The 27,103-nt window shown below is 42.1% G+C and overlaps 1 protein-coding gene across 11 annotated transcripts in view; it reads right to left on the reverse strand.

Moving 5' to 3' along the window:
• Positions 1 to 27,103, reverse strand: part of LOC140738485 (rabphilin-3A-like) — a 267,048-nt gene that overhangs the window by 88,832 nt on the left and 151,113 nt on the right. For all 11 annotated transcript variants that reach the window (XM_073065818.1, XM_073065822.1, XM_073065815.1 and 8 more), the window contains one exon: positions 8,241 to 8,324. In XM_073065818.1, coding sequence (XP_072921919.1) covers positions 8,241 to 8,324 — 84 coding nt within the window. The remainder of the gene's footprint in view (positions 1 to 8,240; positions 8,325 to 27,103) is intronic.

Below are 27,103 nucleotides of genomic sequence, written 5' to 3' on the forward strand. Positions count from 1 at the left end.
GATTGTGGGAAAGAAGGGGTTAAGATATGAGGAGCGTTTGGCAGCTTTGGGCCTGTACTCACTGGAATTGAGAAGAATGCATGGGATCTCATTGAAACCTACCAAATGTTGAAAGGACTAGATAGGGTGGATATGGAGAGGATGTTTCCTGTGGTGGGTGTGTCCAGAATTAGAGGGCACAGTCTCAAAATTGAGGGGTGACATTTTAGAACAGAGGTGAAGAAAATTTTTTTTTAGCCAGAGAGTAGTGAATCTTGTGATAGATGTAATAATGGAGAAGCTTCACTAATCCATGTTTTGGACTTGTCCGAGTCTTGAAAAATATTGGAAGGAAGTATTCCAAACTTTTTCGGTGTTTTTTAAAGTAAGTTTTAAACCTCATCCCTTGACTGCCTTACTTGGTATTGTTGGAGTTAATGATATTATTTTGGAGACACATGATTTGCATATTTTGGCCTTTATTTCTCTTATAGCCAGGAGGGCATTGTTGCTCAAGTGGAAGGATGCCACTCCGCCTACTCATACTTATTGGCTAAATGATGTTATGTCATGTTTAAATTTACAGAAGATTCGCTGTTCAATTTCTGAACCTAGACAAGATTTTTAACATTGTGGGGACCTTTTCTGAATTATTTTCAAAATCTTTGATTTGCTATTAAGCACAGATATTGGCTAATAATATGTTTTACTATATGTTAATGATTTTTCTCTGTTTCTTTTTTGTAACCAAACGGCTGGGTTTTTTTCTGGTAGTGGGTTTAGATTTTTTGTATAATAATTTTTTTTTTCAATTTTATGTTTAAATTTGATCTATATGGATATGGGGTAATTACATCTGTGGTGGGAAAGTTGTTGGAAAAGATTCTTAGGGATAGGATCTATGGGCATTTAGAGAATCATGGTCTGATCAGGGACAGTCAGCATGGCTTTGTGAAGGGCAGATCGTGTCTAACAAGCCTGATAGAGTTCTTTGAGGAGGTGACCAGGCATATAGATGAGGGTAGTGCAGTGGATGTAATCTACATGGATTTTAGTAAGGCATTTGACAAGGTTCCACACGGTAGGCTTATTCAGAAAGTCAGAAGGCATGGGATCCAGGGAAGTTTGGCCAGGTGGATTCAGAATTGGCTTGCCTGCAGAAGGCAGAGGGTTGTGGTGGAGGGAGTACATTCAGATTGGAGGGTTGTGACTAGTGGTGTCCCACAAGGATCTGTTCTGGGACCTCTACTTTGCGTGATTTTTATTAATGACCTGGATGTGGGGGTAGAAGGGTGGGTTGGCAAGTTTGCAGACGACAGAAAGGTTGGTGGTGTTGTAGATAGTGTAGAGGATTGTTAAAGATTGCAGAGAGACATTGATAGGATGCAGAAGTGGGCTGAGAAGTGGCAGATGGAGTTCAACCCACAGAAGTGTGAGGTGGTACGCTTTGGAAGGACAAACTCCAAGGCAGAGTACAAAGTAAATGGCAGGTTACTTGGCAGTGTGGAGGAGCAGAGGGATCTGGGGGTACATGTCCACAGATCCCTGAAAGTTGCCTCACAGGTAGATAGGGTAGTTAAGAAAGCTTATGGGGTATTAGCTTTCATAAGTCGAGGGTTAGAGTTTAAGAGTTGCAGGGTAATGATGCAGCTCTATAAAACTCTAGTTAGGCCACTCTTGGAGTACTATGTCCAGTTCTGGTCGCCTCACTATAGGAAGGATGTGGAAGCATTGGAAAGGGTACAGAGGAGATTTACCAGGATGCTGCCTGGTTTAGAGAGTATGGATTATGATCAGAGATTAAGGGAGCTAGGGCTTTACTCTTCGGAGAGAAGGAGGATTAGAGGAGACATGATAGAGGTGTACAAGATATTAAGAGGAATAGACAGAGTGAACAGCCAGCGCCTCTTCCCCAGGGCACCACTGCTCAGTACAAGAGGACATGGCTTTAAGGTAAGGGGAGGGAAGTTCAAGGGGGATATTAGAGGAAGGAACCACTCAGAGTGGTTGGTGCATGGAATGCACTGCCTGAGTCAGTGGTGGAGGCAGATACACTAGTGAAGTTTAAGAGAATACTAGACAGGTATATGGAGGAATTTAAGGTGGGGGGGTTATATGGGAGGCAGGGTTTGAGGGTCGACACAACATTGTGGGCCGAAGGGCCTGTAATGTGCTGTACTATTCTATGTTCTAATTACACATCATCTGTGATTTCAGTATATTGTAATCGATATACATTATTTATCTTACTGTACCCTGTATTCTTTTATGTAAGAAATTAATAAAAATATTGAAAAAGAAAGAGAGTAGTGAATCTGTGGAAAGCTCTGCCAAAGACTGTGGTGGAGGCCAAGACCGTGAATATATCTAAAGTGAAAATTCAGTTTCCCAAATGGTCAGGCCATCAAAGATTATGGAGAGAAGGCAGGTGTATGGGGTTGAGTGGGATCTGGAATCAGCCATGATGGAATGGTGGAGCAGAGTCAATGGGCTGAATGGCCTATGTCTTTTGGTCTTATCATTACCTCCCACCCCACCACCCCCCGCCACTCTCTGCCTTCTACAGGGATTGCTGCCTCCATGATTCCCTTGTCCATTCGTCCCTCCCCACTGATCTCCTATTGCACTTAACCCTGCAAGTGGCAAAAGTGCTATACCTGCCCATTCACCCCCGCAGTCATCTCCATTCTGTGACCCAAACAGACCTTCCAGGTGAGACAACCCTTCATCTGCAAATCTGTTGGGGCAATCTACTGTGCTCCCAACGTGGCCTCCTCTACACTGGTGAGATCCAACATAAATTGGGGGATTTCTTTCTTGGGCACCTCAACTCCATCTGCAAAATGCAGAATCTCCTGCTGGCCAACTATTTTAATTACTATCCCCATTCTCATTCCGACATATCAGTCCAAGGCCTCCTCTTCAGCCATGGAGAGACCACTCTCAGGTTTGGAGCAACACCTCAAATTCCATCTAGGTAACCTCCACCTGACATGAACACTGAGCTCCTCAACTTACAGTAACATTACCCTCTCCCCTTTCTTCAATTCCCCACTCTAGCCTCTTATCTCTTCTCCTCTTCTACCCCCTCCTTTCCTTTCTCCAATTGTCCACTTTCCTATCAGTTTCCTTCTTCTCCAGCCCTTTGCATTTTCCACCAATCACCCCCCCCCCACTTCTTACTTCACTCACCTGCCCCACTCACCTATCACTATCTAGCATGTCCTCCTCCCCCTCCTTCTTATTCTGGCCTGCCCTCCCCCTTTCCAGTCCTTATGAGGGTCTTGGCTCAAAATGACAACAGTTTATTCATTTCCATAGATGCTGTCTGACCTACTGAGTTCCTGCAGCATTTTGTGTGTGAGAATCACCTTCAACCCCCCTATGTCTCCACTCATTGAGTCCCCATCATGACTCAGGAAGGAAACCAAAATGGATCTTGTTGTCAGGTACCTCTCATCTCACTCCCGAAAGGGATTAGAGCAGGAGAGACCAACTAACCAGCAGCATTCCTCCTCTTTCATACCCGAAGGAACTTTTGAGGATTCTTGGGTTACTCTGAATTCAGTAATGTGGATCCACATTTTGGTTAGAATGGCCCAGGAGCCATGTTTGGCAGCAAGTGGGAGGTTGTGTAAGAACTGGTCCCAGGGATCATCCAAAAAGGTTATAGAATTGGTGACGTGGTTGGAGGTACCTCAAAATGTTTCCAGAAGGAGAGAGGGGAGAGAAAACAGTGAAGGTGAAAAAATAAAACTCTCCTGCCATATGCCTATCCCAGCAGATTTCACTGGTGAGTTCTGTGTCTGTAGGGTCTCCTGGTTTCTCCATTAAAATGGAACAGGGGCAGCTATGCCATATAAAAATTAGGAAGGACAACACAGAAAGAAGCTAATCATATGATGCAAGAACATGCTCTCTAGGGTATCCACATTTCCATTGTTTGGTCTTGCAGATCAGGGTTTTTTGTCCCATCACCCTTGCAGGTAATAGGTCCAGATGTCCTCTGCTGAATGCATGTAAATATTTTTGCTCAGCTCCCCTATAATCCTACCACAACTTTTTTCCGATCCATGTGCCTTGTTTATTGATTTCTCAGCTAAGAAAACAAATCTTTCCTGTTTACTCTGTCTAGTTTACATAGTTAAATACATCATGATAACATCTTCTGTCAGTTCATTTTTTCCCAAAGAACACAGCACGAGTTGAAGCAATCACTCATCATAACTAAAATATTCAGCTGTGATAACATCTCCCTAAATCTGGACACTTTCTGTTGTTATTGTATTTTTCTGGATGGGGGGGAGATGACAGGAATTGTAGAAAACACTCTTCTGGTTTAAGATGGCACTGGGGTGAAGCACAGTGACAATTTGCCAGTAGCAAACAAGACAAACAAAACTACTAGTTACTTTATTACTCACACTTTTTCTCAGATCTGATCACTGCAATCAATAGCCTGTAACTTCCCTTTTGATGTTGAGGTTTTGGATGGCCTGTACGGGCTGGTATTTTTGCAGTGTGAACTGAAGTCTCGAAGGTGCAGGAGAGTTGCACCATGGTGTGTATGGGCCAAATTGAGGTGGCAGGGCCCGGGTCCGAGAGCAGGGAATGAACCAATGTTTGGTCATTGCTGGAGTGGACTGGGAGAACCAAGGCAAGGGAGGGTCAAGGCAGCGCGGCCTAGGCCCAGGCCTGAGAGCGAGGAAGGACCCAAAGTTTGATCAATTTGAATACTGGGCTGAATTGGAAGGTCAGGTATGGGCCAAATTGAAGCATCAGGGCCCAGGTCTGAGATCAAGGAACTATCCAAGATTTGATCAATTTCAGTATCGGGCCAGATTTACTCATCTCTGCACTGAACTAAGGATGTAGCCTGCAACTAACAGGCCCGCAAATTGGCTGTAGTGATGGCTGGCTACGTGGCTGTGGACTCACAATGGTAGCTGCTTCTTTTATTGTTTGTACGATTTGTTTTCTCTCTGCGCATTGATTGTTTGAGAGTCTTCTTTTATTAATGGGTTCTATTTGGTTTCTTTCATTTGTGGCTGCCTGTAAGGAGACAAATCTCAAGGTTGTATGTACAGTCGGCCCTCCTTATCTGTGGAGGATTGGTTCTGAGACCCCCCCCCCCCCCCACAGATACCAAAAAACACGGATGCTCAAGTCCCTTATTTAACCTGTCTCAGTGCGGTGGTTTTTAGGATCCAGCAGAACCCCGAACATTATTTAACATGTTTCAGTGCGGTGGACATTAGGACCTGGCGGTGCAGCTCTGAATCTGCAGTGTTTCTGTTCACGAAAACAATCACGATCACGATTGAAAATAAGGTGGAAGTAATAAAGCGATCGGAAAGAGGTGAAACACCATCGGTCATTGGAAATGCGTTAGGCTACAGTTGGTCAAAGATCGGAACAATTTTAATGGAGCATGTGAAAGGCCCTGCCCCAATGAAAGCTCCAATTATTACTAAGCAATGCAGTGGTTTAATTATTGAAATACGTATGTTTCTTAAGTGTTTTATATGCATAGAAAGGTAAAATATATACTATATACTAAGGAAAATGTTTGACTAACTGACGCTAAATAATACCGGATGTATCTGTTCCATCTTCAAATCCGACTAAAAGACGGACTCAGGAATGGAACTCATTCATAACCCGGGGACTGCCTGTACTTTTAAGTCATTTCTAGATTACTTATAATACCTAATACAATGTAAATAGTTGTTATACTGTATTGTTTAGGGAATAATGACAAGAAAAAATAGTCTGTACGTGCTCAAACAACGAGTGCTGGAGAGAGAACCTCTGGGTTTTCCTGATCTGCGGTTGGTTGAATCCGCACATGCGGAATCCGCGGATAAGGAACGCCGACTGTATATAGTACACATACCTGGATAATAAATGTACTTTGTTCTTTGTACTGTGGCCTAGTTTTAATAGATTTGTAGGATGACCACCCTGCTCTTGTATTCTATTCCTGGCTGTAAGGGCAAATAACTAGAGAACCTTCTTAATTACTTTATACATCTGAGAGGAACCCGCCCATAAAAACTCTCTGTTTCTTTCCACTTCTCAATGTCTTGACAGTTATTGTGTGTGCTCCCAATGTATCATCTCACCTTTCTCGGGACTGTAATCTATTTGGTGCTTGCATGCCCATTGACCTTTCTGCAGCCTATATCTTTCACCCTCATTGGTATCATCTGGGAACTTATCCTGATACTGCCCAGATAGAGTAACTACAAAACACCCCCAGTCTCAAGCCCTCCAAATCCCCAGATCCATCCCACTGTCCACTCGGAGATGACTTAAGAATAAGTGGTGCAGTCAGAAGGGGTGCTGAGAACATGGGCAACCCCCATCCAAAGTTCAAAGTACATTTATTATCAAGGTATGTATACAGGACACAACCTTGAGATTTGGCTTCTTGCAGGCAGCCACAAAACAAAGAAACTCCATAGAACCTGTTTAAAGAAAACCTCCACACAGTCAGACACATGGAAAAACAGAACAAATCACGCAAACAGCATAAAGTGAACAACTAACACACCAAACATTAATCATCAAACCATCAGTCCCCAAAGTGAGTCCACAGCAATGAACTGTCGAGGTGAGTATAACCGGTCCAGGAGCCGATGGCTACGGCTCAGTTCAACGCTGTCTCAATGGGATGGAGGGATGTGTGGTTAAAATCAATGCTTTTGCTTAATAGAAGAGAAATTCAATCAGTTGTAAAATATAAACTGAGTAAGAATGTATTATAAATGGAAACATTCAAAGCTTCGTCAAAGACTTGTTTCTAAACAGCATCAGCTTATCTGAGGCACCTAATCAGCGATGGCTGCTTTCCTGGTTTTGTAAACCCGCCTACCAAGCTTGCACTATCACAAAGAGCTCATTCCAGTGTTTCCACTTCACCACTTTGGCAGTGGAATAGAAAGCAAAATAACTGTAACTCTCCCACTCTAAAATCAATCCCAGTGTGTAGAAAGATCGATCTCACAAACTGCCTAAGAACCAGAAAATGCAAAGTGCAATTAGTTGGTGGGTGCAAACTAGCGGAGAGCCTGAGCAAGGTGGAGCAGAGATCATTAGGATTCTCTTGAAAGCATGGGAAGGATGGTGGAGAATGATAAAGCCAGGCAGATGTGGTTGTCAGGGTAACAGACCCCTTTAACCACTTTTCTTCCTAAGGAAGGGAAGCTGCAGTGTGACTGCAAGAGAACAGTACCAACTCCTGCACTGTCTGAAAGCAGTAACTGTGGCTGCTCAGCTCTGATGTGAATGTGTCTTCTCAACAGCAGCAGACAGAAACTGTAGGTAAAAAGCTACCTGTGGAATCAGGGAAGTGATGATGACGCACTCACTGCCTAATTGTTGATTTGTTGAAGCACTAATCTTTAACTCCTCACGCCTGAATTAAATGCTGTGGCACAATTATTCTGCTGACTACAAAACTTGTCTTTTTCAATCACTGTTCAGACCTCATTTGTCTGCTTCAGCTGACCCCACCTTGAAGCTAGTAGCTGGATTATGTACACGCAAGCTGAAAGAAATGTGGCCAGTTTCTCCTTCGTAACATCGCAGAGCTACACAGCTCAGAAACAGACCTCTTCACCCAACGTATTCAAGCTGATCAATTTGTTTAACTGAAGCTAGTCCCATTTACCTGATTTTGGCCCATATTCCTCTGAACACTTCCTATCCAAGTACCTGCCCAAAGACTTTTAAACATTGCAATTCCACCTATCTCTACTACTTCCTCTGGCAACTCATTCTATCCACCTCTGAGAAAAGTATTCACCTTATCTATGCCCCACATGCTTTTATAAACCTCAGTAAGGTCACCTCTCCTATGCTCCGGAGAAAACAGTCCCAGCCTATCCAATCTCTCTTGATAAATGAAGTAACAGCATTGTGAATCTTTTCTGCACCATCTCCAGCTTAATTATATTCTTCCTACAGCTAGGCAACCAGAACGGCACACAATAATCAAAACACCGTCTCACCAATGTCTCATATAGCTGTAACATGAAGTCCCAACTCTTATAATGATCACTCTGACCATTGCCTTCACCACACTGTTAACTATGTCAACTCTGCCCTCTCCTTCCACTTCCATCCTTAATCCCACTGGGACACAGCCTGGCTACTGCCAGGAATCTTCCCACAGCAGCAGATTATAACACAATTTTAGTGTACCAGAACCAAAGCATGAACTCTGCAATCTCTGAGACGATGCACATAGAGCTTACCTCTCGTTGCTCACTGCAGATCTTACACAGCCACACAGGTCGGGGCCGACTGGCTGTTTCAATTCCGCACTTGGTGCAAACATTCTGGAGGTGAAAAAGAGAAAGGATTGGTGTTAGCCAAAAGTTTGCTTTCCTCGACTCACTGCCAGCTTTGAGTGAATAGAACACACTAATGTAATTTATAAGAAAAGATAACGGACGACTTCACGTGACGGTTAAAAACAAGCAACAGGAGATGTCATGGCAACTCTGCTTTTTCACTTTTGGGATGTGTGGTTCACTGCCGTTTGTTGACCAAACCTAATCAAGTTGCCATCTGGAACTGCTGCAGTCCTTCCAGAGCAGGGGTCCCCAACCTGGGGTCCAAGGCATAAAAACGAATGGACACCCTGATCTAGTCATACAGCAGAGAAAGAGGCCCTTTGGCCCATCCTATACATGCCAACCATCAAGTACCCATCCAAACCACGTTCACCTACCTGCACTTGAGTCATAAACTTCAATGCCTTGGTGATTCAAGTGCATGTTCAAATACTTCTTAAATATGTGTGAGTCTCTACACCCACCACCCGTTCAAGCCGGGTGTTCCTGATTCCAACCACCCGCTGGGTGAAAAAATTCAACCTCAGATCCCCTCTAAATCTTTTACTGCTATATTTATGTCGAATCAGATTTATTATCACTGGCATGTATTGTGAAATTTGTTAACTCAGCAGCAGCAGCTCAATGCAATACATGATAATACAGAGAATAAATAAATAAATAATTTATTCAATTGGAAAATTATATTAAAAAATAGTGCAAAAACAGAAATATATATTAAAAAATGAGGTAGTGTTCATGGGTACAACGTCCATTTAGGAATTGTATGGCAGAGGGGAAGAAGCTTTTCCTGAATCACTGAGTGTGTGCTTTCAGGTGTTTGTACCTCCTTCCTGATGGTAACAGTGAGAAGAGGGTATGCCCTGGGTGATGGGGGTCCTTAATAATGGACGTCTCCTTTCTGAGGCACCGCTCCTTAAAGATGTGTTGGGTACAACAGAAGTTAGTATCCAAGGTGAAGCTAATTTTATGACTTCCTGTAGCTTTTTTTCGGTCCTGTGCAGTAGCACCCCCACCCCTGCACATCAGACAGCGATGCAGCCTGTCAGAATGCTCTCCATGGTACGTCTATAGAAGTTTTCAAGTGTTTTAGTTGACAAACCAAATCTCTTCAAACTCCTAATGAAATACATTCAACTGTCTTGCCTTCTTTATTGCTGCATCAATATGTTGGGACCAGGTTAGATCCTCAGAGATTTTGACACCCAGGAACTTGAAATTGCTCACTCTCTCCACATCTGATCCCTCTATGTCCTCCAGTGTTAGACATTTCATTACTGTCTTTCACCCACAATGGTTCACAACCGGGTGGAGTACGGAGATCTCAGATTTAGATGGAGGCAATGAAGAACCTCGTTGGTGTTCAGTGTTCCCATTTGCCTCCGTCAATGTGGGACAGGTGTTGATTTCTAGAGGTCCTGTCCCAGTAGACTTGGCAAGATGCTTCATTGGATTTTGCAGTCATGGCGTACCATTCAATAGACAGTAGGTGCTGGAGTAGGCCATTCGGCCCTTCTAGCCAGCACCACCATTCACTGTGATCATGGTTGATCATACACAATCAGTACCCCGTTCCTGCCCTCTCCCCATATCCCTTAACCCCGCTATCTATAAGAGCTCTATCTAACTCTCTCTTGAATGCAACCAGAGACTTGGCCTCCACTGCCTTCTGGGGCAGAGCATTCCACATATCCACCACTCTCTGGGTGAAAAAGTTTTTCCGCATCTCTGTTCTAAATGGCTTACCCCTTATTCTTAAACTGTGGCCTCTAGTTCTGGACTCACCCATCAGCGGGAACATGCTTCCTGCCTCCAGTGTGTCCAATCCCTTAATAATCTTATATGTTTCAATCAGATCCCCTCTCATCCTTCTAAATTCCAGTGTATACAAGCCCAGTCGCTCTAATCTTTCAACATATGACAGTCCCGCCATTCCGGGAATTAACCCTGTGAACCTACGCTGCACTCCCTCAATAGCAAGAATGTCCTTCCTCAAATTTGGAGACCAAAACTGCACACAATACTCTAGGTGGGGTCTCACCAGGGCCCTGTACAGCTGCAGAAGGACCTCTTTACTCCTATACTCAATTCCTCTTGTTATAAAGGCCAGCATGCCATTAGCTCTCTTCACTGCCTGCTGTACCTGCATGCTTGCTTTCATTGACTGATGTACAAGAACACCTAGATCTCGTTGTACTTCCCCTTTTCCTAACTTGACTCCATTCAAGAGCATGTTAGAAGAGAAAAAGGCTGAGAAGGTTAGATAGGAAACTTATGTTCTTGATTGTTGAAGCACAACAACCGATAGAGGCCAGAAATGGAAGAGCACGATTAAATACAATGCCTTGTAAAAGTATCCAGCCCAGCCCCCAATCCTTTGTTCACATAAATGAGTTTTACAACCAGGAATTTTGGTCAACCTAACTGAGAATTTTTAATTGTGAATCACATGCTCCTTTTCTTTTCACAGTAGAGCCCCCTAAAAACAGGGGAAAATGTAAAGCATAAAAAACTAAAAATTCAAAAACCAAAATGTCAACAGTTCAAAGGTATTCATCCCTGTTTACTCAGCACTTAGTTGAACCACCTCTCACAGCTATTATAGCCAGTAATTTTGTTTTAGATAAGCTCTATCAGCTTTGCACATGATGGAGCAAGATTTGCCCATTCTTCCTTTGCAGAATTGTTTCAAGTTCTGCCAGGTTCGGTGGGGAGCAGCAGTGGAGAGCCATCTGTAGGTCTTGTCGGAGAGTTCGATTGGATAAAGGTCAGGACTCTGACTGGACCACTTTGGGACATCAACTTTCTTCATTTGAAGCCACTCCATGGTTGCTCTGGCAGTGTGCTTTGGGTCGTTGTCCTGCTGAAAGATGAACTTCCTCCCCAGTTTAAGCTTTCTGGCAGAGTCTAGCAGGTTTTTATCCAGCATATCTTTGTATTTAGCAGCATTCATCTTGCCATCAATCCTGACCATATTTCCAGTCCCTGCTGCTGAGATGCTACCTCCACCATACCTTACAGTAGGGATGGTGTTACCTGGCTGATGCACAGTAATCAGATTTATGCCACATGTACTACTTAGTGTTGAGGCCAAGAAGATCCACTTTAGTCTCATCTGATCACAAGATCTTCTTTCACATCTTTACAGTATCTACTAAGTAATGCTTTGCATAGTCTTAATGGATGAGGATATGCTCTCTTTTTTTTAGCCAGGGCTTCTTCCTTGCCATTCTTCCATAAATACCTTTTCTGTACAAGGCCTTAGAGATTGTGCGCTTCATCTCCAATTGCAGCCACTGACTTCTGCAGCACATTCAGAGTGACTGTTAGTGACTAAGTTTAGATGAGTGGCCTGATCTAGGCAGTATGGCTATGGTTCCATATTTTTCCACTTTTTCATGACAGTATGCACTGTCAGTTGACACTGAGGTGTGTCCAGTGCCTTTCAGATGGTCTTACCCAATTTCCCTCGGGATCAATAAAGTACGTCTGTCTGTCTGTCTTGTACCCTTTCCCCAGATTACCTATGATCATTTTCTTGACTTGTCTTGAATGCTTTTTTGTCTTTATTTCGGTTTGGTCTGATTAATATCTACCATACTGTTACAGAGAGAAGGGGTGTTCATTCTTATGAATTCATTGAAAACAGGTGATCCTCTAATTTTCTACATCAATAAATTGGTAAGGTAATATTACATCTAAGAAAAGCCAACATAGTAATTACAAAGGAGACAATACTTCTTGAACCTCACAATTTTCAATTTTAATTTTTAGCAAATTGTTGACAGGTTTTGGAATTTTTCTTTTGAACTTGACATGATGCACAATGTTTTGTAGATCCCACTTCATTATACCTGTTAAATTTAGAAAATGAGACAGTAAAGTGTGAAAGTAGTTGTGGGGGCTGAATATTTTTTCAAGACTCTGTACCTGGGGGATTTGTAGGGCTGGAGAATTTTGCAAAGATAGAAAGCGAGGGTGAGATGTGAATAGATTAGGAATTTCAAAATGGATAAAGAATAGGAATTTTAAAAATACTTAACTGATTAATATGCATGATGAATGTAGGGTGATGGGTGAACAGAATTAATTTTTTAAAAACTATCAAAATAAACTTTATTCATGATAAAATTTACTTCCAAGAGTAAACCGCACAATGTCTTTTTATTATTACGCGATAAGTAGTGTTTTATTACATTCCTTAAAACCAATAGGACTGTTGCCACTTACTGGCTCCCTGGGGCATTATAATACTACAATAATTGGAGGCTTCCTCACCCAACCCAGCCCCTCCGTGTGCAGTAGTGGAAGAACCCTACACTGTGGTCCTCCCCCACCGAATACCTAGGGTAGCTGCACCAGGCTTCAACATGTCCCTCAGCGCGTACTCCTGCAGCTTAAATGTGTCAGTCGACAGCATCCTCTACGGACATCTCAATGTGCTGGCAGACCAACAGGTTTCGGGTAGACTGAAGACTGGCTTTCACCGAGTTGCTGATATGCCAGCAGCATGATGTCTATCTCTATATGTGCCCCTGGGAACAGCACGTAGATCAGAGAGTCAGTCCTCTGTCACAAAGTTGCTCAAGATGAATTGTGACACAGGCCCTTGCATCTTTTCCCCACACCCTCTTCGCAAATCCACAAAATTCAAGGATTAAAAAAAATAAACTTTATTCATTATGAAAATAATATTTACAAGAAAATAATATTTTCATTTTTTATATCCATAGTCAATTTTTCTGTACTGTTCTATTGTATTCACACACATCAATAGCACTGCTGTCACTTATGTGGCACTCTGAGCTGGTACAATAATTGAGGGGTTGCCTCCCCCCAACCCAGCCCCTCCCTCTCCTGAAGGAGAAGAACCCTAGATGATGGTCCTTACCCAAAGAGCCCTTGTGCAGGCTGCACCAAGTTTAAATGCATCCCTCAATATGCACTCCTGCAGCCTGGAAGGTGCCAGTTGGCAGCCTTCCTCCACGGACACCTCAACGTGCTGAAGACCAATAAGTTTCCGGCAGATCAAAGAGCGTCTTTCACCGAGTTGGTGATCTGCCAGCAGCACCTGATGTTTGTCTCCGTGTGCATCCCCGAGAACAGTCTGTAGATCAGAAAGTCCTCTGATATGCAGCTGCTGGGGATGAACCATGACACAAAGCCCTTTCATCTATCTCCACACCCTCTTCACAAACCCACAGTCTGCAAAGAAATGAGCCACTGGCTCTTCACCACTACAGTAATCCTGTGGGCACTGTGAGGTCAGTGTGATGCAGGAAGAATCTGACTGGGAGGGTTTCTCTCAGCATCCACAGGCAAGGTCTTGGTGCCTGTGGTAAGGCCTGGCAATGAGGCATTCTGCCAGATGGTCTGGACAGTCTGCTCAGAAAACCACCCCAATGTGTCCATCGAGTCCTCCTCCTGCAGTGCTTGCAGGACGTTCTGTGCTGACCACTGCCCGATGGCCTTATGGTCATAGGTGTTGGTCTGGAAGAACTTTTCAATGGAGGACAGGTTGCACAGCAACGTCCAGCTAATTGGGACGTTGTAAGGCAATGAGGCCAGACCTATCCTTTGCAACACTGGGAACAGATAAAACCTCAGCATGTAGTGGTACTTGGAGCCCACAAAGATGGTCATCAGGGCGACGGCAACATTGGGTACAATTTTGCCCCACCCACTGTTTTTTAGGGATGTGCATTGTGACCCATCTGACCCACTACATCTTGGATCCCAGATGAACCTAAAGACAGCTCAGATGATTCCCGAGTGGGAGGAGCAGAGGATGGGCCACCAAGTACAGCAGCCTGAGAGCACCTCACACCTGTTCTTCCCTAAGTGCCCTCCTCACAATCCAAATTTCTGTTTTACCTTCCTAGTCTGTTCCAGCCAATTCTTGTTGCACACCTTGGCCCCTCTGAACCAGACACCCAACGGCTTCACACAATCAGACCTGATGGAGAAGGGGACATTGGATGGGTCGGGCCAGTTACTGAAGAGCAAGGCCTCGCTCTTTGTGTGGTTAACCCTGGCCTCTGATGTCAACTCAAAAAGATGCTGATCAATCTATGAACTGACCTTCCGGAAAGGTGAAAGATGGAGAACTGTTCTCCATCTCTTTCTGGTGCTCTCCTCCTTCTTCCTTTCTCCCTAGGCCTCCCGTCCCATGATTCTTTCCCTTCTCCAGCTCTGTATCTCTTTTGCCAATCACCTTTCCGGCTCTCAGCTTCACTCCACCCCCTCCGGTCTTCTATCACTTTGCATTTCCCCTCCCCCTCCTACTTTTAAATCTCTTACTATCTTTCCTTTCAGTTAGTCCTGACGAAGGGTCTCGGCCCGAAACGTCGACATTACTTCTCCCTATAGATGCTGCCTGGCCTGCTGCGTTCCACCAGCATTGCTTGAATTTCCAGCATCTGCAGATTTCCTCGTGTTTGCAGTTAAATATCCTGTCTGGATCCTCTCTGACCCGATAAATGCTTATAAAATTAGGAGGGGCATGATTAGAATAGATGGTCAAGAGTCTTTATTCCAGAGCAAGAGAGGCTAGAACTAGAAGGAGCAGGTTTAAAGTGAGAGGGGAGAAACTTAAGGGAGATCCAAGGGTAAAGGTGAGGGTGGTGGATATCTGGGATGGCTGTGGTGGTGAAGAAACCTCTTTGCAGATTGTAGGTTTTTTTGAAGAGTGTGTGGACACAGATGCAAGGGTCCATGTCCCTGTTCATTCCCAGCAGCTGAACCCGGGGACACTGACCAAGATAAGACTTCAAGTGCTGCTGGAAGGTCAGAAACTTAGTGAAAGATCTCCTTTGGTCTGCCTGAAAATTATTGGTCTTCCAGCAGAGAGAGATGTCAGGAAGGGAATGCTGCAGTCTAGCTCAATCACATGGAGTGGCAGAGAAGGGTGAGGAAAGCCTCTTAAACAATCAAAGGGTGTATCAGCTCAGGGAGCCGAGAGAGTGGCAATGGTGCTGTTTGTGTTTTTTTCTCCCTTTAAAATTTACACTACTGACTGTTCCGAACAAGATGTTATTTTGCACTGTTTCTCCTCTTATCAGCATTTTTATCGTGAATAAAGTTTATTTTTGAAATAAAAAGGGAGTTTGTAGAGGCAGATATAGTTACAACTTTTAAAAAAGCATAAATATGATTTATCTAATGTACATTTTTTTAGTTATTTATGAATTAGGAATTTTTTACTTGGTTTGCTGCCAAATTACCCTTCTGCTTATCTACAAACGTTTGTACCTAATATGACAGATGCTCTTTTTCAGCTTAAACCACTTCAAAAAGGGTTGATAGCTATAATTTATAAACGGTTATTGAATTTACCATAGAACCATAGAACACTACAGCACAGTACAGGCCCTTCAGCCCTCCATGTTGTGCCGACCCATATAATCCTTAAAAATAAAAGTACTAAACCCACACTACCCCATAACCCTCCATTTTTCTTTCATCCATGTGCCTGTCCAAGAGGCTCTTAAATACCCCTAATGTTTTAGCCTCCACCACCATCCCTGGCAAGTCATTCCAGGCACTCACAACCCTCTGTGTAAAAAACTTACCCCTGATGTCTCCCCTTAATTTTGTACATATGCCCTCTGGTGTTTGCTATTGGTGCCCTGGGAAACAGGTACTGACTATCCACCCTATCTATGCCTCTCATAATCTTGTAGACCTCTATCAAGTCCCCTCTCATTCTTCTACGCTCCAAAGAGAAAAGTCCCAGCTCTGCTAACCTTGCTTCATATGACTTGTTCTCCAAACCAGGCAACATCCTGGTAAATCTCCTCTGCACCCTCTCCATAACTTCCACATCCTTCCTATAATGAGGTGACCAGAATTGAACACAATACACAAAAGTGTGGTCTCACCAGAGATTTGTAGAGTTGCAACATGACCTCTATACTCTTGAACTCAATCCCCCTGTTAATGAAGCCTAACATCCCATAGGCCTTCTTAACTACCCTATCAACCTGTGCAGCGACCTTGATGGATGTATGGATTTCAACCCCAAGGTCCCTTTGTTCATCCACACTCTTAAGTAACTGACCATTAATCCTGTACTCAGTCTTCTGGTTTGTCCTTCCAAAATGCATCACCTCACACTTGTCCGGATTGAACCCCATCTGCCATTTTTCTGCCCAACTCTGCAGTCTGTCTATATCCTCTTGTAACCTTCGACAACCTACAGCTCCATCCACAACTCCTCCAATCTTCGTGTCATCCGCAAACTTACTCACCCATCCTTCCGCCTCTACATCCAGGTCATTTATAAAAATCACAAATAGCAGGGGGTCCCAGGACAGATCCCTGCGGCACTCCACTAGTCATTGACCTCCAGGCAGAATACTTTCCTTCCACAACTACCCTCTGCTTTCTTCCTTTAAGCCAATTTTTTATCCAAACAGCCAAGGTTCCACTTATCCCATGCCTCATGACTTTCTGGATGAGTCTCTCATGAGGGACCTTGTCAAATGCTTTGCTGAAGTCCATGTAGACCACATCCACTGCCCTACCCTCATCAATTTCTTTTGTTACCTCTTCAAAAAACTCAATCAGGCTCGTGAGGCACGATCTTCCCTTCACAAAGCCTCAATCAGGCTCGTGAGGCATGATCTTCCATTCACAAAGCCTCAATCAGGCTCGTGAGGCACAATCTTCCCTTCACAAAACCATTCACGAATGATATCTAATGATAAAATTAAATGTGCTTGGGAATTGGAATTTCAAGAGTCACTTTCAGATAATCAATGGAGTAAAATTTTTCATTTCGTTAATAACTCATCTATTTGTGCCTGCCATTCCTTGATGCAGTTCAAGGTAGTGCATCTGGCACATATGTCAAAGGATAAACTAGCACATATTTTTTCCAACATCAATCCTATTTGTGACAGATGTAATATTGAGGTGGCCACTTTAACTCATATGTTTTGGTCTTGCATAAAGCTAGACAATATTTGGACAGATGTTTTTAAAATGTTATCAGAAGTCTTGGATCTGGACCTACAACCTAACTAACTTACGGCAATCATTGGAATTATCCCATCGGAAGCAGGAAATATTCCTGTTTCCACTCAACGTATGATAGCCTTTTCAACTTTATCGGCTAGGAGAGCCATTTTACTGAATGGGAAGGATTCTAATCCACCTACTGTCTTTTATTGGCTTTCCTCCATTATGTCCTGTTTAAGTTTAGAGAAAATAAGAAGTCGGACATTTGATACATCCTTTAAATTTGAACAAATCTGGCGACCTTTTATTCAATATTTTCATTTGATTTGATTTATTACTCTTCCAATTATTTTTTTCAAAGTTTTAGATTTGATCAGAAAGTCTTTTTTTTTCGGTCATATCCTCAGAATGGACTTTCCTGTCCCTTTTTTTCCATTTTCTTGTACAGTGCAGTGGGATTTTTTTTCATTTAAAAATTTACTGTTTTGTTTCTCTCCATGAATTGATAAGAGAATTAGCTGTCTTCTTTTTTATTATATACTACATATTAGTTTAATACTATGTATGATTTTGATAATGTCTATTTCACTTTGTTTGTATTGTTATTGAGGTATATATATATATGAGATAATTTTCTTGTTTGTATATATGCTCTTTTTAAGTCAATAAAAAGATTAATAAAGAAAAAGTTAAAAAAGCATTTGGACAGGTACTTAGACAGAAAAGGCAAAGGAATAGAGGGATATGGGCCTAACACAGGCAAAAAGATTAGTATCATGGTCAACCTGAATGAAGTGGGCTGTACACTTCTAAGATTCAACGAGTAGTACAGCCAAGTAGTCTCGGGGTTAAGGTGTCAGTCTTTGTTGGGGTAGATTCATGAATCCCCACAGACAAAAACTAAGCCAATATTTATTTGAAGTAAAGGATATTATCCATGCCAAGATCTTTATGCAGACAGCAGCTCTGTCAGGAGAGGATGTAGGTTTACAGGAGCAGCTGAGGGAGATCGCCCCTCTGAACTCACAGCCTAGTGCAAGCACTGGTATGTTTAGTTTCTGTATTATGCTATTTTTAGCAGCCTAGTAACACACTGAGTGAGATCACTGTGATATTTTACCAAAGTTGTGAACTTATTTATTACCCGTGTTAAAAAAACAGCAGGATTAAGAATTTAACATCATTAGCAAATCCCCTAAAAATAATACTCAGAGGATATTAAGCAAAGATCTCCCCCGCAGAAAGACACAACTGAAGACTTTGCTTCATTCTGGCTCATCGACCCTGGAACTTAAGTTACACAATACAGCACTGTTGGTGAGCACACATTCCTTCCAAACTCAGAGCCTCTTACAACCTTTCCCTTTCTTCCCAGAAGGCACTGACACATGCTGCTGAACGGTTCAGTGACTGACAATCTGCCTTCTCTTTCCCTCTTGGCAAGACAACATTTAATGCTCACCTGCAACTGCCCGTGAGAAAACATTACCTAACTGAAGGAATGTTTCCAAGACTGATTCCAATTTGCAGAAGGGGCTATAAATGATGTTGTTCCCTTATGCCTGCTGCCTTTCACGTTGATGAAGATTCGGAGGTCTGGACAATGAAACAAAGACTTCTAGCAATGATCATTGACATCGTCAAGGAGTACTGCCTTAAAAAGAGCGAAGCCCTCTTCTCACTGCTATCATCAGGGAGGAGGTACAGAAGCCTGAAAGCACACACTCAACAATTCAGGGACAGCTTCTTCCCCACCGCCATCATGGACATTGAGTCAATGAACACTATCTCGCTCCTTTTTTTGCACTACTTATTTAACTTAACTATTTAATACATATACAGTGCCTATAAAAATTATTCACCCCACCCCTTGGAAGTTTTCATATTTTAAAACATTGAATCCCAGTGGATTTAACTTGGTTTTTTTGACACTGATCAACAGAAAAAAGACTTTTTTGTGTCAAAGTAAAAACAGATCTCTACAAAGTGATTTAAATCAATTACAAATATAAAGTGCAAAATAATTGTTTGAATAAGTATTCACACCCTTCACGCCAGTTAGATGTACCTTTGGCAGCAATTATAGCCTTGAATCAGTGTGGATAGGTTTCTATCAGAATTGCACATTTGAACACTGCAATTTTTCCCCATTCTTCTGTACAAGACTGCTTAACATCTGTCAGATTGCATGGGGATCATGAGATCATGAGACCATAAGACAAAGGAGCAAAAGTTAGCCATTCAGCCCATCGAGTCTGCTCAGCCACTTTATCAATGAGCTGATCCATTCTCCCATTTAGTCCCACTCCCCTGCCTTCTCACCATAACCTTTGATGCCCTGACTACTCAGATACCTACCAATCTCTGCCTTAAATACGCCCAATGACTTGGCCTCCACTGCCGCCCGTGACAACAAATTCCAAGGATTCACGACCCTTTGGCTTAAAAGGATGTCTTCGCATCTCTGTTCTGATTGGGCGCCCTTCAATCCTTAAGTCATGCCCTCTCGTACTAGACTCCCCCACCATGGGAAACAACTTTGCCACATCCACTCTGTCCATGCCTTTCAACATCTGAAATGTTTCTATGAGGTCCCCCTCATTCTTCTAAACTCCAAGGGGTACAGTCCAAGAGCGGTCAAACGTTCCTCATATGTTAACCTCTCATTCCCAGAATCATTCTAGTTAATCTTCTCTGAAACCTCTCCGAGACCTCTCCAACGTCAGCACATCCTTTCTTAAATAAGGAGCCCAAAACTGCACACAGTACTCCGTGAGGTCTTACCAGTGCCTTATAGAGCCTCAACATCACATCCCTGCTCCTATACTCTACTCCTCTAGAAATGAATGCCAACATTGCATTCGCCTTCTTCACCACTGACTCAACCTGGAGGTTAACCTTAAGGGTATCCTGCACGAGGACTCCCAAGTCCCGTTGCATTTCAGAACTTTGATTTCCCTCCCCATTTAAGTAATAGTCTGCCCGTTTATTTCTTCTACCAAAGTGCATGACCATACACTTTCCAACATTGTATTTCATTTGCCACTTCTTTGTCCATTCTCCCAATCTATCCACGTCTCTCTGCAGACTCTCTGTTTCCTCAGCACTACTGGCCCTTCCATCTATCTTTGTATCATCAGCAAACTTAGCCACAAAGCCATCTATTCCATAATCCAAATTGTTGATACACAAAATAAAAAGAAGCGGCCCCAACACGGACCCCTGTGGAACACCACTGGTAACCGGCAGCCAACCAGAATGGGATCCCTTTATTCCCGCTCTCTGTTTCCTACCAATCAGCCAACGCTCTATCCACGTATGTAGCTTCCCCATAATTCCATAGGCTCTTATCTTGTTTAGCAGCCTCATGTGCGGCACCTTGTCAAAGGCCTTCTGAAAATCCAAATACACAACATCCACTGCATCTCCCTTGTCTAGCCTACTTGTAATTTCCTCAAAAAATTGCAATAGGTTTGTCAGGCAGGATTTTCCTTTAAGGAAACCATGCTGAGTTCTGCCTATCTTGTCATATGCCTCCAGGTACTCCATAACATCATTCTTGACAATCGACTCCAACAACTTCCCAATCACCGATGTCAAGCTAACAGGTCTATAATTTTCTTTCTGTTTCCTTGCCCCCTTCTTAAATAGCAGAGTGACATTTGCAATCTTCCAGTCCTCCGGAACCATGCCAGAATCTATCGACTTTTGAAAGATCATTGCTAATGCCTCCGCAATCTCCACAGCTACTTCCTTCAGAACACGAGGGTGCATTCCATCTGGTCCAGGAGATTTATCTACCCTTAGACTATTCAGCTTCCTGAGTACTTTCTCTGTCATAATTGTTACTGCGCATATTTCTCTTCCCCGACACCCTTGAGTTTCCGATATACTGCTGATGTCTTCCTCAGTGAAGACTGACGCAAAATACTCGTTCAGTTCCTCCGCCATCTCCTTATCTCCCATTACAATTTCTCCAGCATCATTTTCTATCGGTCCTATATCTACTCTCACCTGTCTTTTACTCTTTATATACTTGAAAAAGCTTTTAGTATCCTCTTTGATATTATTTGCTAGTTTCCTTTCATAGTTCATCTTTTCCCTCTTAATGACCTTCTTAGTTTCCTTTTGTAAGCTTTTAAAAACTTCCCAATCTTTTGTCTTCCCACTAATTTTTGCTTCCTTGTATGCCCTCTCCTTTGCTATTACTTTGACTTTTGCCTCTCTTGTCAGCCACGGTTGCATCCCTTTTCCATTCGAAAATGTCTTCTTTTTTGGAATATATCTGTCTTGCATCTTCCTCACTTCTCGCATAAACTCCAGCCACTGCTGCTTTGCCGTCCTTCCCGCTAGTGTCCCTTTCCAATCAATTTTGGCCTGTTCCTCTCTCATGCCACTGTAATTTCCTTTACTCCACTGAAATACCGGCAAATTGGATTTCAGCTTCTCTTTCTCAAATTTCACAGTGAACTCAATCATGTTATGTTCACTGCCTCCTAAGGGTTCCTTCACCTCAATCTCTCTAATCACTAATGAGTGAGCAACCTTATCAAGTCCAGCCACAAATTCTCAATTTTAGTGAGGTTTGGACTCCGACTTGGCCACTCCAGGACATTAACTTTGTTGTTTATAAGCCACCCTGTGTAGCTTTGGCTTTATACTTGGGGTCATTGTCTTGCTGGAAAACAGATCTTCTCCCATGTCCCAGTTTTCTTGCAGGCTGCATCAGGTTTTCCTCTAGGATTTCCCTGTATTTTGCTGCATTCATTTTATCATCTACTGTCACAAGCCTTCCAGGGCCTGCTGCAGTGAAGCATTCCCACAGCATGATGCAGCCATACCTTCACGGCAAGTATGGTGTGTCTCTGGCTTACACCAAATATAGCATGTCTGATGGCCAAAAAGCTGAGATTTCATGTGAGTTTCTTCAACAGTGGCTTTCTCTTTCCCAGTCTCCCATAAAGCTGTGAACTATGAAGCTCCCAGGCAACAATTGTATGCACAGTCTCTTCCATCTCAGCCACTGAAGCTCGTAACTCCTCCAGAGTTGTCGTAAGTCTCTTGATGGCCTCCCTCAATAGTCTGCTTCTTGTATGGTCACTCAGTTTTTGAGGATGGCCTGCTCTAGGCAGATTTACAGCTGTGCCATATTCTTTCCATTTCTTGATTGACTTAACTGTACTCCAGGGATACTCAGTGACTTGACAATTTTCTTGAGTCCATCTCCTGACTTGTGGTTTTCGCGGAGTTGCTTGAAGCGCTCTTTTCTCTTCATGGCTTAGTTTCTGCCAGGATACGGACTCACCAGCAGTCGGACCTTCCAGATACAGGTGTATTTTCACTATAATCAATTGAAACACCTTGACTGCATACTGATTTCCAAAAACAGATCTCCATTTAACTGAATATGTGAATTCTAAATCTGATTGGCTGCAACAGTGATGATTTGATGTGTCATATTAAAGGGAGTGAATACTCATGCAATATTTTTTGATATTTGTAATTAATTTAGATCACTTTGTAGAGATCTGTTTTCACTTTGATAGGGAAGAGTCTTTTTCTGTTGATCAGTGTGAAAGAAGCCAAATTAATTCACTGTGGTTCAATGTTCTAAAACAATAAAACAAGAAAACTTCAAGGTGTGGGGGGGGGGGGTTGAATACTTTTTATAGTCACTATATACACACACACACACACACACACATATATATATATATGTTTTACTGTAATTCATAGTTTTATTATGTATTGCAAATCATTGCTGCCACAAAAACAACAAACATTTAATGACATATGCGGGTGATATTAATCCTGATTCTGATTTGTGCATGCAGTGGGTATGACAGTGGATGCACTAATTAACCACCTACGCTTTTTTTTGGTAAAGGTTATATATTATAACCACACACAGAAACAAAGTGGGGGAAGACTAATATCATTCTTATTAAGTAATTGTGTGAAAGTATTTTCTAAAAGTTTAGATAATTTTAAAGATGGGGTACATGGATATGGGTCTAGTGCATTCATCCAGAGACTTTTTGGGGGGTCAAGAACTTTCCATTGGAATGAAGACTGAAATTTGGAGCTGCTCCCAGTTAGTTCACTGATCAGAGTGGCAGAGAGTGGCCTGCTAATGTTAAAACGAGAGTAACAGCACGCTGGAGGTTACAGAGCTGAATTGTTGTCCTTCAGACAGAGAAGGTTACAGAGGAATTTAATAAAGGCGTTTAAAAGTCTGAAGGCTTCTGATGGATAAGAAGCAACTGTTCCAAATCTAGGAGGGGCTTAAAAAATAAATCAGTGGTATATAGTCCAGAATTCACTTACAGAATAGAAATGGGAATAGTTTCAGCTCCAACCTGGAAGAAAGAATTTAAGTGCAAAGTGATATATTTTGGAAGATCAAATGAGTGTAGGACATAAACAATGAGTAACAGAGGGACGTTGCTTTACCAAGCCAAAGGTGGCAACACAGATAGACTGGGTAGTAAAGAAGGCATAATGGAAAGCAAGCCTTAATTAATGTGTGGTAAAGTGTGCAGATGGGTGTGGAATTAGCTCAAAAACAGAAAACAATGAGTATGGTAAGAGGATCATTTTCACACCTAGAAGATGTTAAAAGAGGGATTCTGCAGGGATCAGTCTTGGGGCTGCTGTGTTCTTAGTTTACATTAATGATTTGCATAAACACATAACAAATAAGCTAGTAAAGTTTTTTGGTGACACAAAATTAGGGGGATAGGCTGATAACATTTAGGCAGCAGAATCATTCCAGTTAGATCCTGATGTCAGCAGATTAATGGCAGATGAAATGTAACGTAAGTAAATTTAAAGTATTACATATAGAAAGTAGAACTATTAGATATAAATATATAATGGGGTGGGGGGAGGGGTTCTTGAGTTAGAAAAGTGTGCTGTATGAGAAGGATTTGGGTGTCCAGGTAGACTCATCACTATCAACATCTAGACAAGGTACAGAAACGATTAGGAAGGCTAATAGAATGTTGGGCCAGATAATGCTCTCAGTGGAGTCAACTCTAGAGATGTTCTCAAACTTTATAATGTGCTTGTGAGGCCACACCTTGAGTACTGTTTTATATTTTATGAAGAATGTGAAATCACTGGAGATAGTTCAGTTAGTTCAGAGAAGGGTGACGAGACTCATTTCAGGTCTACAGGGTATGAGCTATGAAGAAAGATTGAAAGTATTAAATCGTTTTAGAAAGAGAGGAGACATGATAGAGGTGTACAAAATCATTAAGAGTATAAGTAAGGTGGATGCCAGCTACTACTTCAAAACTAATCCATCAACAAGATCACGGGGCCATTGGTGGAGATTGGTTAAAGGGAGATTTCAGAGTAACATCATGCAACATTTCTTTACCCAGTGAGTTGTATACGCATGGAACAAACTACCTAGTTGTGTAGTTGAGAGTAGTACCTTAGAGACTTCCAAATCTAAACTCAATAGTTACTTCAACATACTATGTGAATAGGAGTTTGGCAAGCTTTGCTGGGCTGAATGGCCTACTCTCGTCAAAGCCTTTCTAATGTTCTAACTAGATACTGGAATATAAGAAGAGTGAGATTATAGTATAACTTTCATAAAATATTGGCAAAGCTGGAATAGTGCATGTCATCACAGTATAGGATTGCTCTGGAGAGGGTGCAGAGGGGATTCACCAAGATGTTCCTTTTAATGGAGTGTCTTAGTTATGAGCAGAACTCAAATGGTTGGATTTGTTTTCCTTGGAGTGGAAAAGGCAGAGGGGAGGGGCAGAGCTTATAGAGGTGCACAAAGTTAACAGGAGCTTAAGGGGGACAAAATAAAAGGGCTGACAGTAGCAAACATTTTCCCTTAGCACAGATAGCTACAATATGGGGCATCGGTTTAGGTAAGCAGTCAGAGGAGGATGGACTTCCCTGAAAATGAGTGATAATGTGGTGAAGGGGAGAAGCCCAGAGAGAAGTTTCACTTCATGTGACAGATCCACCTGTAAAGAATAAGACCTATAATACAAAACTATAATGCATGCTCACAGAGGAAAACAATAAACAGAGCAGGGATGGCCAACCTATGGCGCATGTGCCAAAAGTGGCACATTGGATGATCAGAAGTGGCGCATTGCACCCCAGCGATAATAATAAAAAAGTAAGCCTACTCATGCAAAAAGCATTAACCAAAAACCAATTTGTAGAGAAAGAATCTATAACAGGAATTCAAGTAGCTTAGAGCTAGAAATGGGTTTTACTGAGAATAAATCTAAAACTTAGCAATCATTTTTAGCGATTTTATTATTTCATGCACATCTTTTGGCGAATGTCATCTTCTTTCACATTAATCTGTTTTTAATTTAAAAAAATGTTCAATGAGTCAAAGTAGGAAAGAAGGACTTTTGTTCTGCAGTCGTTCCATAACTGTTCAGTACACGTTTGATACTTGTTTGATCCTGAGGTGCCAGGTGTCTGCACCAGCGATGCGTCGCAGGTTTTTGCCAGTCAGTTTACAATTGACACTCGTGCACTATGGAGTTGTGCTTTGTTCGCCCTTTGTGAACATTTGCAGTTTTGTACTTTTTCAAAAATTAAGTCTTGTTTTTACATTCAGTTACCCATCACAGTACAAAAGTAAATGAGCAAAAGCAGAAAATGATAGTAAGCGTGAATTCAATGAACAGTGGGAAACTTATTTATAGGCTTATTTATAACGGGTCCGTCAGGAAAACCGTTGTGCATTGATTGTGAAAACACTTTCTCACATAGTAGAAGACATGATCTTAATAGACACTATAAAACACAACATCAGACTGAAATAGAAGGAAAACTGAAGCTAGTGCTTGGGTCTGAGTTACGGAAAGAATATGTGATTAAGAAAAAGGAAGAAATCAAAAGAAGACAAAGTATATTTGTTAGAAATCTCATTAAGGTAGATAATGTTTATCTTGTTTTTATATTAAATCAATATTTTAATATTGATTTAATATAAAGTGTTAAAAGTGTAAAAGTGTAAAAGTGCTAAATATGTCTATATTAACATAATTTTACAAGAATTGAATGGGGGTACAAGAGTTGTACGGTGCATCTGAACTCGTGCGTGAAAAAAATTGACGCATGGAATGTAAAAGGTTGGCCACCCCTGAAACAGAGCATAAATAAATAAATGCTTATTTGTTTCCCTATCAGGAAGCAACAGGGCTGAACTAACATGGATAGAAAATAATCATCTTAGGAGTCCCATCCATATCAGAATGCTACTTTATACACATCTGCTTTCCCAGAGGCTCAATGGGTCACTTAGTCACTATGTAAGTAGAATCCATGTCACGTACAAGAATGCAGTTTTATTTGTAGTTGCAGTTGTCTCATGCCCTTAGGAATAGACCCAGAAGAAAAAAATACCAAAATGAGATCCTTTTCAAGTAAATGCACAAGACAAATTTCTCCATATAGCGCCAAAGAGGAGTGGCATATTTTTTTGAGAAAAAAATTTACACAAGGATGCAAACTGCATACTTCCCTTTTTGGCAGTTGGAGTCAGTCCTGAGACTGTCTGAATTGCAGCTGAGTTTTTTGTTTACTTGAATACTTCTTCTCCTATGCATTGTCCGTGGTATCAGACAACTAAGCTTAAGAACAATTTCCTGCTGGCTCTAAAATTGTAATCACATTTTAAAACAAGGTTGAAGGCACTAAGTGTTTCTCTAATGTTGCATCAATGTTGCAACCCCCATGGCTGCTGACACAGTCTGAGAGAGAGTACTTAAGCTTCAACTTGAAGCATGTCTCCAAATTTGACTGCA

The sequence above is a fragment of the Hemitrygon akajei genome, chromosome 14 (genome assembly GCF_048418815.1).
Source record: "Hemitrygon akajei chromosome 14, sHemAka1.3, whole genome shotgun sequence".
NCBI lineage: Eukaryota > Metazoa > Chordata > Chondrichthyes > Myliobatiformes > Dasyatidae > Hemitrygon > Hemitrygon akajei.